General features: G+C 40.6%; 1 protein-coding gene across 2 annotated transcripts in view; it reads left to right on the top strand.

Moving 5' to 3' along the window:
* Nucleotides 1-12,804, top strand: part of LOC132407329 (G-protein-signaling modulator 1-like) — a 278,415-nt gene that overhangs the window by 176,363 nt on the left and 89,248 nt on the right. For both annotated transcript variants that reach the window (XM_059993671.1, XM_059993670.1), the window contains one exon: nucleotides 799-907. In XM_059993671.1, the coding sequence (XP_059849654.1) occupies nucleotides 799-907 (109 nt within the window). The remainder of the gene's footprint in view (nucleotides 1-798; nucleotides 908-12,804) is intronic.

Genomic DNA, 12,804 nt, shown 5'->3' with positions numbered 1-12,804 from the left:
CTCAAAATTTCACCTTTAAAAGACCGCCATTTCTCTATTACATCCTTCTACATAACTGAAGAAAGTGTTACAGATTTTCTCTTTGTCACCCATACCTTCCACCTCCTGTTTGCACAGTAAGTCGGACAAAGCTGTACCGATTCTGCCGTAGCTCAAAAAACTCTAAATAAATGCTGTTACTAGGCTTGACTTTCCTGAGGCTCACACACAATATTCTGTGCAACATTTGATGTATTCTTTCATTTTGAACTCTGTCAGATTTTTCTTATGCTCGAGACCAAACATTAAGGCAAAGCTTGTCATGTGAATCTGGTCTGTAATAAAACATATCATGGAGCAGTTAAATGGGCCCTATGTTTTTATTTATCTTCTCATATTCACCGGTGGTATAATTTTCTCTGTGCAGAAAAGGATAGAAACCACTTAAACACGAGGAGATCTGCAGACACTGGAAATTCAAGCAACACACACAAAATGCTGGTGGAACGTAGCAGGCCAGGACTGGTGAAGGGTCTCTGCCTGAAATGTCAACTGTACTTCTTCCTACAGATGCTGCCTGGCCTGCTGCGTTCCACCAGAAACCACTTAAAAAGCTTTGCAATTGCATGTTATGTTAGAAAAGGAATTCTCGAGCCAAACACTTAATATTTCATTATTGTATAGTAAAACTGAGAGATCAGAAATATTTTCTATTGGATTTGAGATTTGATAAGAGAAGTATTCTAATCTCATCCAAAAGTTGTACAATAGGGTACAAGAAAATGTGCTATCAGATGTTCTTTTTGGCTTTTTGAACAGAGTTGGAGAAGGCAGAGCGTGCTGGAGTCTAGGAAATGCCTACGTATCCCTTGGGAGCCATGAGCAAGGACTACATTTTGCAACAAGACACCTAGAAATCTCCAGAGAGGTAAGAAACTGTCAGACCCACATCATGAAATCTTACAGAATTGGAAGCTGCCCTTGTGCCCACTTTCCTGCACCTGATCCTTTGTAAGATCTGTCTGATATAGTCCTTCACTACAACTATTTTCTCAAGTCTTAGCATTCCGTTGAAGTGCTTAACCTTGTGAAGTGTGCTGTGTCCACCATCCCTTCAGGTAGTATAATACAGATTGTAGATATGCATTTTAGAAAAGCTCTGATCATTTCCTCCTGTTCATTTGTTATTTACCTCAAATATTCAGTCCAAATAACTGGCCCTTCTGCTGTTAGATACATTAATGCCTCTGCCTCTCTCTTATACTGAGATATTATTAGCACTGTCACCTGATCTGAACTCCACGGGTCTGGCAGCATCCACGGAAAGGAATAGACTGTCGACGTTTCGGGGTGAGGCCCTTCTTCGGGTCTGAGAAGGCGCCAGAGTATAAAGGTGGGGGTAGGGGCAGGCCAGCAGGAAGGTGAGAGGTGAAGCCAGATGGTTGGTGAAGGTCAAGGGCTGGAGAAAAAGAATTCTGATAGGAGTGGAGAGTGGATCATAGAGAAAAGGGAAGGAGGAAACTACTCGTGAGAGGAGGTAAAATGGTCAGAGTGGGGAATAGAGGAAGATGGAGGTTGGGGTAGAATTTATTTTCTGGAAGGAGAAATCAATATTTATGTCTTCAGGTTGGAGCTTACCCAGACAGAATATACGATGTTGCTCCTCTACCGTGAGGGTAGTCTCATCATGGCACAAAAGGAGGCCATGAAGCAACATGTCGGAACAGGAATGGGAATGCAATTAAAATATTTGGCCATCATAAAGTTCCTCTTTTGGCAGATGGTGTGGAGGTACTCGATGAAGCGATCCACCAATTCACGACAGGTCTCCCCAATGTAGAAGAGGCTGCATTGGGAGGACTGGACACAATAGACAACCCCAGCAGATATCCAGGTGAAGTGTTGCCTCACCTGGTAGGACTGTCTTGGGCCCTGAAGGGATGTGGTATATGGGCAGGTGCAACACTTAGGCTGCTTGCAGGGATAAGCACCAGGAGCAAGATTAGTGGAGCGGGATGAATAGACAGGAGAATTGGGAGGGAGGGATCCCTGCAGAAAGCAGAGGGGGAGGTAAAGATATGTACATTTAGTGGTAGGAAATTCAGAAAGCGTATTAGTTTCTTTTCCAACAAATGACACCTCTGATAAAGCAAAGTTCCCAAATTACTGTCCCACAATGTTCTACCAAATATAATCACACTGAATTGGGGCTTTCTTTTTCTCTTGTGATGGAAAGGCTTCAAGCAGATTAACACCAAAGGTTTAGTTCATTGCAGTGTGGAAATAGATTAAATTAACATGTCACAAGCAACTTCGCTATTGGACACACACCAATATGCTTAAAGTCAGAACCACTCTGCGACAGATGCTAAAGCACCTGTCATTCACCTGGCCCTGACGCACCTTACATCAGAATGCTGTTTAAGGACTTCAGTTTGGTGTTCAACACTATTGTCCCACAGATCTTGGTGAACCAACTCCTGTTCCTTGATCTAAGTACATCACTGCGCAACTGAGTGTTGGACTTCCTTACCAACAAAACTTGGATTGTCAGGACACACAACCGCTCCACCTACGAGTCATCCTCAATAGCCCGGGCTGTGTGCTGAGCCCATTGCTGAACACTCCGCTCACACGTGACTGCACGGCTAAATTCCCGAGTACTCACGTTGACAACTTCACAATGACTCGACAGTGGTGGGGCTCATTGCCAACAACGATGAGACAGCCTACAGAGAGGAAGTGGAAGAGTTCAAGGCCTGGTGCCAGGCAAATACCTTCTTCCTCACTGTCAACAAGACAGAGCAGATTTTTACCAACTTTGGGAGAACTTGCATCATTTATACCCCTTTTTACATAACTGGCACAGTAGTGGAAACTGAGCAATTTCAAACATGTAGGAAATTATAGGAAAGATGTCAACAAAATAGAGTGCAGAGAAGATTTACTAGAATGTTACCTGAGTTTCAGCACCTAAGTTACAGGGAAAGATTGAACAAGTTAGGTCTTTATTCTTTGGAGCGTGGAAGGTTGAGGGGGGACTTGATAGAGGTATTTAAAATTATGAGGGGGATAGATAGAGTTGACGTGGACAGGTTTTTTCCATTGAGAGTAGGGGAGATTCAAACAAGAGGCCATGAGCTGAGACTTAGGGGCAAAAGTTTAAAGGTAACATGAGGGGGAATTTCTTTACTCAGAGAGTGGTAGCTGTATGGAATGAGCTTCCGGTAGAAGTGGTCGAGGCAGGTTCGTTATTGTCATTTAAAGCATAATTGGATAGGTATGTGGACAGGGAAGGAATGGAGGGTTATGGGCTAAGTGCAGGTCAGTGGGATTAGGTGAGAGTAAGCATTCGGCATGGACTAGAAGGGCCGAGATGGCCTGTTTCCATGCTGTAATTGTTATATGTGGAAATGCACACCTAGCCCAACCTCTCATGGTCCTAGAACACATTCTACATGTTCAGGAAAGCTCATTAATGCCTCTTCTTTCTGAGGAGACTGAAGAGAGCATTATGCACATCTATACAGGTAGTCCCCGAGTTACGAACGTCTGACTTACGGACAACTCGTATTTACGAACCGAGGAAGGAGAAGGCCGTCCGCCATTTTAAGTCGTTGCCGTTGACACTGTGTTGAGTGTTTAACTGTTTAACTTTGTATTTGGCTTAAATTTTTCTTAGTAAGATTCACTCTGACTCCCCTCCCCCCCCCCCGTTCCACTCGGCTGGTGGGGCAGTGAAATCAGCGCCAGGCTGGAGATTGGAGTTTCCCGAGTTCGATCCAGTGATAGACCCTTCCAGTGCTGGGTTGATGTTTATCCAGTGACTCCCGTACCATCTGTGCTGGGTTGATGTTGAGCTCACAACTCGACCTCATAAAAAAAATACACGGACACCTCCAGTTTAAATTCCCACGTGGAATATTGTGGATAATCAAATACCCAAACTCAGCACAGCCCCCACTTGTCCCATTTAGCCTGTCTCAATGCAGTGCTCCTTAGGACCCAGCGGACCTCGGGAGCCGGCAAAGCTCGGGAGCCGTCGCCCACAGTGTTTCTGTTCCATTGACGGGAAGCGATCGCGATTGAAAATAAAGTAGAAATAATAAAGCGTTTGGTAAGAGGTGAAACGCCATCGGTCATTGGAAAAGCGTTAGGCTACAGTCGGTCAACGATCGGAACAATTTTAAAGGATAACGGATAAAGTGAGAATAATGGAGCATGTGAAAGGTGCTGCTTCAATTAAAGCTGCAATTATTACTAAGCAACGCAGTGGTTTAATTATTGGAATACATACGTTTCTTAAGTGTTTTATATGCATAGAAAGGTAAAATATATACTATATACTAAGACAATCATTTGACTAACTGACGCTAAATAATACCAGATGTACTTGTTCTGACTTCTGTACAAATCCGACTTAAAGACGGACTCAGGAACGGAACTCGTATGTAATCCGGGGACTGCCTATACTCACGTCATTCTACAGATGTGCAGTGGAGAGCATCCTAACAAGATGCAACATTGTACACTATGAAAACTGCACTATGGCACACAGGAGGCTCTTACAACGGGTAGCTAAAACTCCCCAGCCCATCACCAGCACCGGCCTACCCGCCATCAAGGATATATTTACAGAAAGGTGTCGGAAAAAGGGCCAGCGACATCAGGGAGGAGGCAACGTAGCATCCATGCCAGAATCACCAGACTCAAAATCAGCAACTTTCACCAAGCAGAAAGGATGATCAACATCTTCACCCACTAACCCACCCCTCCACATCCCCAACCACCATTACTTTAACATTTCCTGTCAGTCACATTATGTATAAACACTCCTGTACTGAGTGTCACTTTATGGATATACAATCAATCTTTGTACATAGATAAGCTATTTTACATATTTATTGTTTTTTAAAATATTATTGTGTCTTTATCTTATTGTGTTAATTTGTGCTGCATCAGATCTGGACCATTCTCCTTTACGCTTGTGTATTGAAAACGACATTAAACAATCGTGAATCATGAACAACTTTTGCATTGTGCCATTCAAATCAGCTGCATGCTAACCAAAGTAAAATGATTTTAGACAAAGGTGGTAAAGCAGTGGGTATATCTAAAGTTCTGAATATTGTGTAAGAGAAACAAAAATAATGGATGAATAGCAAAAGACCTGTCCAATTTGGTTAGCAGATTGTATGTGGATTTGATCAGAACACACTTAAAGTTTCCTGAAATAACCTCAGGGCAGCTTTAGTACTTTTATGAAACTGAGACTGGTGTTAAGCAAGACTATTATTGCCCCAAAAGTTTTTCCATAGCTCCAACAAGCTGCCAGCTGTATGCAGTTAGTCCGCAGGGCAGATGGGAACCTGACCATTGTTGCTTCCAGTTAGCACCAAGATCACTTCGGTTGTGGAAGTCAAGCTGCCTGCACGCTTATGGATGCTGAGTTTCAAGTCACCTTTGGCTCGTTTACCAAAGTAGGCTGCATTTAAAGAGGGACCTGACACTCAACATCTGCAAAACAGACATTCTGTACCAACTTGCCCCATTGTATGGCACTGTCTCCTGACAGTGATGGCCCACAGTGAGACCCTGGGAAATACTGACCATTTCTCAGATTTCGAGAGCCAGCACTCAGTAAAGACAGATGTCAATAATAACATTCTTCCATGTGCTGTCACATTTTCTCGGTCTCAGTGGGGGCAGGTGTGTTTGAAGGTCGATACAATGCTTATGGTTTACCAAGCAGCACTGGTCAGATTCTGAGTCATGGATTATGCATAGGTATCACAGCACAAAAGAGAGACCAGCACCGCACAGAATCCTCCAATCTACTGGCAGGACAAGCAAACCAAAGTTGGCATTCTCTCCAATATCCCAAGCATTATTGAACAGGACATTAATGTGCTAATTGTCCATGTCCTTCCCATGCCCAATGACAGATGGCTGAATGAAACACCTCATTTCAAGCCCTCTTGGAGTAAGAGGTTACCAGGTAGACAAAGGAAAAGACTGAAGGATGTTCAGGAAGCCTTTTTGAAAGAGTGCAGCATCTTCACTAATGCCTGGGAATACCTGGTCCCACATTGCATTCAGGTTTGCATTGAGAGCTACAAATGCTTAAAGTGAGAGTACTGTCTATCCCTGCGCAAACAGCAGATGGATCATGGTCGTGTTGAAAAATGTAAGCAGCATTTGTTCTCCATGTAATCAGCATTTCATATGTTTAAATTAGTAACTCAAAACTCGAATCCTGTGGGTTATATAATTGTTCTGCTATTAGCGGTAACATTTTAATTAGTCACGGTAATTACATCTAAATTGCATATGCAGAATTGGGCTAATTAGAAACTGACTAAGTTGTTGAAGAGATGAGTCCTTTGAAATATTGAAGGCCTAATTGTTATAAGCCATAACTAGGCCTCCGTATCTGCGGAGCTTATTTTAGCTGTGTGCTGCAGGTTAATTGCAATTGTGACTTTATCTGTCAAAACAAAAAGTTCTCCTTCAAAAGTTTACAATTCTGGTAGATAAGGTTCTGGGGAGCCACAGTTGCAAATGACAGAACTCACTTTATCAGAAATTGGGCAGTATGTATTCTGTTCTCAATCAACTTCTTCAGCAGTCATGCATTCAGATTAGATCACCGTTGTGCTAGAAACTGTTAATAGTTAATGTAATTATATTACAAAACAAACTGTATTCATCTGATACTGATTTATACAGTACATGAACAGTTTTTAGTTTCTGTTGTATCGTTGCGCCCTCCAAAACAATGTTAAAAATCATACTGTACTTGATTTCATCAAAGGTACCTGCATATGGCATCAGTGCATCTTTACCGTATACATGTTCCTAAATCTAAAGGTAGCTTATTGGTGAGAAATGTTGAATTTGTTTACTACTAACTGAAAGAGTTTATCATGAAGTCTGTCCAAATTTCTAACTACAGAACAGTTTCCAAGGTTATACTTGGCCAAAAATGGTGCTTCACTTGAAGGAGAATGGCACAGCTTGGTTGCTTAAGCTAATATTCTTTTGAACAACAAGTAAAAAGTGTGGGCTCTTCAGGTGTCAGTATGTCCTTGAAATATCCTGCAGCAAAGCATCATTACCCATGGTTGTGCAGATCATTCTGTTGCAAGTTCTCCGTTTCATTTATGGTATTAATTTAAAACCAAATTAACATCATTTACATAGCATCTGTAATATGTCAAATAAAACCTTACCAAATGTATAGATATTTGATAATATGGTTATTGGAATTGGGTTTGAAAAACCTAAATAATTTCTGAATCCATTGTGTGTTGAACCATCACTGTAGTGTCAATGAAGTGCTGGCTTTCATGGGAAATCTGTAGAATCAGAAGGCAGCTTTATGTGTCTCATAGTCTTGTGTGCTCTCTCTTGCTTGAGATTTCATGAGAACTGCTTTGTAACTTTTTTCAAGAATGCTTTGAATTATTTGAGAGGTTTGATGAGGATCTGGATGAATACGAGTGCATTCAGTCCAGTTAAACTGGAGTTGTTGTAGCTAATGTAAGAATTAGTGGGCATTAGCCTTGAGAAATGGGCAGAGCATTTAAAATACACTCAGTGTCACTCTATTAAGTTCACCTGTTCACCTGCTTGTTAATGCAAATATCTAATCAGCCAATCATGTGGCTGCAATTCTCTATAAGCATGCAGACAGTGTCAAGAGGTTCATTTGTTGTTCAAAGGTCAGCGTTGGTTTTTCTCAGGTGCCAAGTATAGTTTTTAAATAAATATGAGAAACTCTTGGTTTTGCAAAGTATTTCAGTGACTCACTTTTACATGTTCTTATTCATTTATTTAGCGACACAACATGGTAGTGGGCCCTCCGAGCCTACACCATCCGCTTACACCCATGTGGAGAATGTTCAAACACCTTTCTGACAATGGCTATGCTACTGTGTCATTCTTATTGACTGATGAGGGCTTGTTTTTGAGTGGAGTCAGCAAGTTCATATTAACTTGTAGCTTCTTCTGCTCTAGTTTTGCTAAATAAATGTCCTGGTCATTGTGTTGTTAAAGATGCGTGTTAATGAAAGAAAAGCATCATTCTGATTAAATAAGTGCTGGTAAATAAGTAATATTGTGTTTATATCACTGTTCTATTAATGGGAGAGGGCTGATAGATTCTGAGCATTTCTGGTAAAGTCCTGCATTGCCCACCCTTAGTTAAAAGTGAAGGTGTTGAAACTAAAATTTAAATCATATCATTTATTTTCTCATTGTGTGATCTTCCACAAGAAGGCTCACACAGTAAAATGTCAGCCTCCCGTTTCCCTTGTGTCTTCTCTCTCCAGCCCTTTTGTCAACTCTAACATTTCCCGACTTTGTACTGCCAAAGAACAAAGAAAAACTAAAGCAAAACAAGTCATTATTAAGTAATGAGATTTGGTTATGTCTGTATTACACAGCTTGAGTGCAATCCCAAGGGAACAGTGAATTGCAAGGACCATTTGGCTGTATACCTAAGCCTGATGAATCCACTTCAAAAAAAATGTTATCTTATACTATAAAATATTTAGTTCTAAGCATTTGTTGTGTACAGAAATACGCTACTTAATCCCTTATTTGATTAAATTAATGCCTCAGTGCAATATATTTGTAATTTTGCCATTAGGCCACGTTTATGAATTTGATGAAATAGACAAAATTGAGGACCATATGCCTTGCCTCTGTACAGTTCTTGATTACATTATATTGGGAGATAATCTGCCAAGCAGAGAAAATGATTGAGTTAGTAAATGAGTACTTAAGTTTTTATTAAAGAAAGAAAAAACTACTGCTGGAGACTCAGCTTTGGAGTGAAATGGTTGAAATACTGGATGGCCTAAGAAACAAGAAAGGCTAGCTATACTGAAAGTGGATAAGACACCTGGATCCTAACCTATTTGCTGAGAGGAGTGAACTTCAGAGCCCCTGACTGTAATCTTCCAAACACCTATGTTTACAAAGATTAGTTGAGAATTAGAAGCAGCAGCTTTGTGGTGCTTCCAGCCTGGTCCAGAATTTGCCAAGATGATAGCTAATCATCTACCTCGGCTCCATTTTCCTTTGTATATCCCATGTTGCCTGATTTCACCTAAGGGTGAGCACTGAGGATTCCCTGTTCAAAAATAGAATAGTGCTCAACTCAACGAATGCAAACCAATCAGTACAGCTTGTGATAGACACAGGAGATTCTACATTTTGTGGAAATCCTGAGTAACGCATAAAATGCTCAATGAATTTTGTGTCTCTATTCCTCATCTTTGGAGAGGGCAAAACAGTCAATGTTCCGGGCTGAGACCATTCATCAGGCCTTTATAAGGGATAGCATGTGTGCTGGGGAAAGAAACATACGGACACAATTAATAGACATTTAAACATGGGTGCGCTGATTGGGGGGAAAACAGTAAAAACAGAAAAAACAGGAAACAGTTAAAACAGGAAAAAAATTTACTTAAACACAATTTGCCAAATTTTATGGTTTCCATGGTTTTTCCGTTTCCAGCCCTGTCGTGCATAATCACCTTTTTTTACCCACTACATGTGACTCAGCATTCCATGATTGGTATAGGAAGGGCATTAGACATTTTGAAAATCTTTTCATTGATAATCGCTTCGCTTCTTTCCAACAGCTCTCTGCTAAGTTCAATCTGCCCAATGCTCATTTTTTTAGATATCTCCAAATTAGACACTTTATTGTTCCTTTAATTCCTAACTTCCCTGAAATGCCTGCGAAAAATGTTATGGACTTTTTTCTTTCCATTAATCCACGAGGCAAAGGTTTAATATCAAGTATTCAAGATAAATTAGCAGCCTTACGATGTGCCCCTGTGGATAAAATTAAAATGGCATGGGAGCAGGATTTAAATACCTCCTTATCTGATGAGACTTGGGACTCGATTCTCAAATCAGTTAATACAACCTCTCGTTGTGCTCGCCATTGCCTCTTACGGTTTAAGATTGTTCATAGAGCCCATATGTCTAAATCTAAACTATCTCGATTTTACCCTAACATCAGTCCACTTTGTGATAAATGCAAAAGGGGTGAGGCCTCTCTCATTCATATATACAGGTTTTGTCCTAGCTTGGAGAAATTTTGGAAAGATGTCTTTATAACGTTATCGTATATTCTGAATCACCACGAAGAACCAAACCCTTTAATTGCTCTGTTCGGTTTCTGGGGTGAGACAGATTTACGTCTGAGTTTGTCTAAGTGTCGAATATTATAATTTGCCTCTCCCCTGGCTAGACGTTTAATCCTTCTTAGATGGAGAGATGTTGCCCCGCCCACACATGCTCAATGGCTTAATGATATTATGGCCTGCTTGGACCTTGAAAAAATTCATTATTCAATTCTTAATTCGGACTTAAAGTTCCATAAGGTCTGGGGACCTTTTATTGAGTACTTTCATAACCTTCCTCCTAACTAAGGTTTTTTTTTCGGTCCCTTGCTTTCAGCTCCTCTTTCTTTTGGTAGTAGGCATTAATATCTTCTGTTGCTAAGTGTATTTACAGCTTTGGGGGTTTGATTGTCCTGATTTATATTCTCTATATTGTGATGTGGGTGGTCTGGAGTTTCCTTTTTTTGATTTGTGCTGTGGGGCTTGGGGAGGATGCTAATTTTACTTGTCTTCAATTTGGGTGCTTTTTCAATTATCTTTCTCTGTATCAGATTGTTATTGTAAGCTTATTTTTGCACTGTATCAATGTCCTTCATTTTGATCTGGGTTTTTTTTTCTATCTGTAGTTATGTAGAAAATGTATTAAAAAAAACTAATAAAAAAAAAACACAATTTGCCTTTATTTTAAATGAAGTAACAGAACAGGTTGATGTGGAGTTTACAAACTTTCAAAAGGCACTTGATAAAAGTATGACATAATTGACTTTTTATCAAAACTGAAGTCCATGGAATGAAAGAGGCTGCATTGGGATGGATAGGAAAATGTCTAAGTGCTAGGAAACAGGAATAGTTAAAGATTGGAGTAAAAATCATCCCAGATGAAGGGTCTTGACCTGAAAGGTCAATTATCCATTTCCCTCCACAGAAGCTGCCTCACTGGCCAAGTTCCTCGGCAGATCAGTTTTTGGCTCCGGTTCCAGCGTCTGCAGTCTCTTGTGTCTGCAGCAGTGAAATTTTGTTTTTGAGTTTCCAGCTAAATGTACTCTGGAGTTCACTGCAAGTCTGCTGTAGGACCTCTGCCTTTAACGTATATTAAGGACAGGATATACTTTCCAAATTTTCAGACGGCACAAAACTTTTAAGTTTAGTAAATTGCAGAGAAGCTAGTACTAGACTAAAAGAAGATAAAGGGAGATTTGGTTGCACTTTGTGACAAATGTAATTTGATGAAGAAAAAAAGTGTTCCATTTAGGTTGGAAGAAAGGAGAAGCAGAATTATCTGGAGGATATAATTTTCAAAGCAAAAGTAGAATAAACACAGCTGGTGATACATGTATAAAGTTCATTGAAAGTGGCAAGGCAGATGGTGAAAGCAGTTTTAAAAGAAGGTTTGGGATAATGGCCTTTGTAAATGTCATGTTCAACATATATAAATTATTGTGTCAGCCATATCTGAAGTGTTGTACCCACCTCTGAGCATCTCACCTCAGTAAAAAGAGACCTTAACAAAGGTGCAAAAGGAATTTACTGGAATTATTCCAGGGAAGAAGGGTCGAGGTTGTTGCCTTGGAACAGGAAGTTGACCAGTCATCCAATTAGAAATATTTATATATTTTTTATTCGAAAAGCAGTTAGAGTTGGAATGTAGTAGGGGCATTCAACAGTTCTTTAGGACCTTGTTCAGGCTGACTGTGGTGCCTTTGCCATTTGCCTGTGTCCTTCTGCTCTTTTCCTACCTAAGTACTTGTCAAAATACCTTTTTAAAAGTATGCAGACATGGTCGAGAAGTTCAGTTGTTCAGACCGAACATCAGAATAGGGAAGAAAGGTGATCTAAATGACATTGACGGTGGAATAACTGTTGGTGCCAGATGGGGTGGTTTGAGTATCTCAGAAACTGCTGATCTCTTGTGAATTTCACACACAGCAGTCTCTGGACTTTACAGAGAATGGTGCAAAAATTTAAAACTAACATCCACTGTGCAGCAGTTCTGTGGGTAAAAATGCCTTGTTAATGAGAGAGATCGGAGGAGGATGGCCAGACTGGTTCAAGCTGACAGAGAGGCAGTAATAACTCAACTATCCACACGTTACGACAGCGATTTGTAAAATAGTTTCTCTGAATGCACATGTCAAACCTTGAAGTGGATAGGTTACAGCAACAGCAGCAAACCACACCAGGTTCTAAGAGGTACCTAATAAAGTGGCCAGTGATTGTATTGTATGTGTCATTGTATAGCAAAGACAGGTGAGGGGTGGAACTTCCAAGCGGACTGGAACAAGGATAATTATAGGTGACTCAGTAGGCCAGAAGTACTGTTTTATTGCAGTGTGACTGTGATTCTATAAGAATAGTTCAAAGTAAGATCATGTTCAGCTAGAGAAACAAGGTGGGCTGTGTGGGGGGGATGGTTGTAGTTGAGCTTCTTGCGCAATGGAGAACTGAAGGGCCCTCAATTCATCTTAATTTGAGGAATAGAGAATTGGTTGCCCTTGGTGAAAATGAGCTGATTGTCACCTGGGAAGTGGAAAATGTAGCAGAAGGAGTTGGCCCATATGGATGTGTGAGGTTAAAGCAGGAAGAGATGCATTCTGTAGGACAGGAACAAGTTGGAAGAATTGGTCCAACAAGAACAGTCTTGCTTGCGGTTGTTGGAGAGGAGGGAGAAGTGGGGTTCCTTTGT

This window comes from Hypanus sabinus, chromosome 18 (genome assembly GCF_030144855.1).
Source record: "Hypanus sabinus isolate sHypSab1 chromosome 18, sHypSab1.hap1, whole genome shotgun sequence".
Lineage (NCBI taxonomy): Eukaryota > Metazoa > Chordata > Chondrichthyes > Myliobatiformes > Dasyatidae > Hypanus > Hypanus sabinus.
This window is presented reverse-complemented; position numbering and strand designations above follow the sequence as displayed.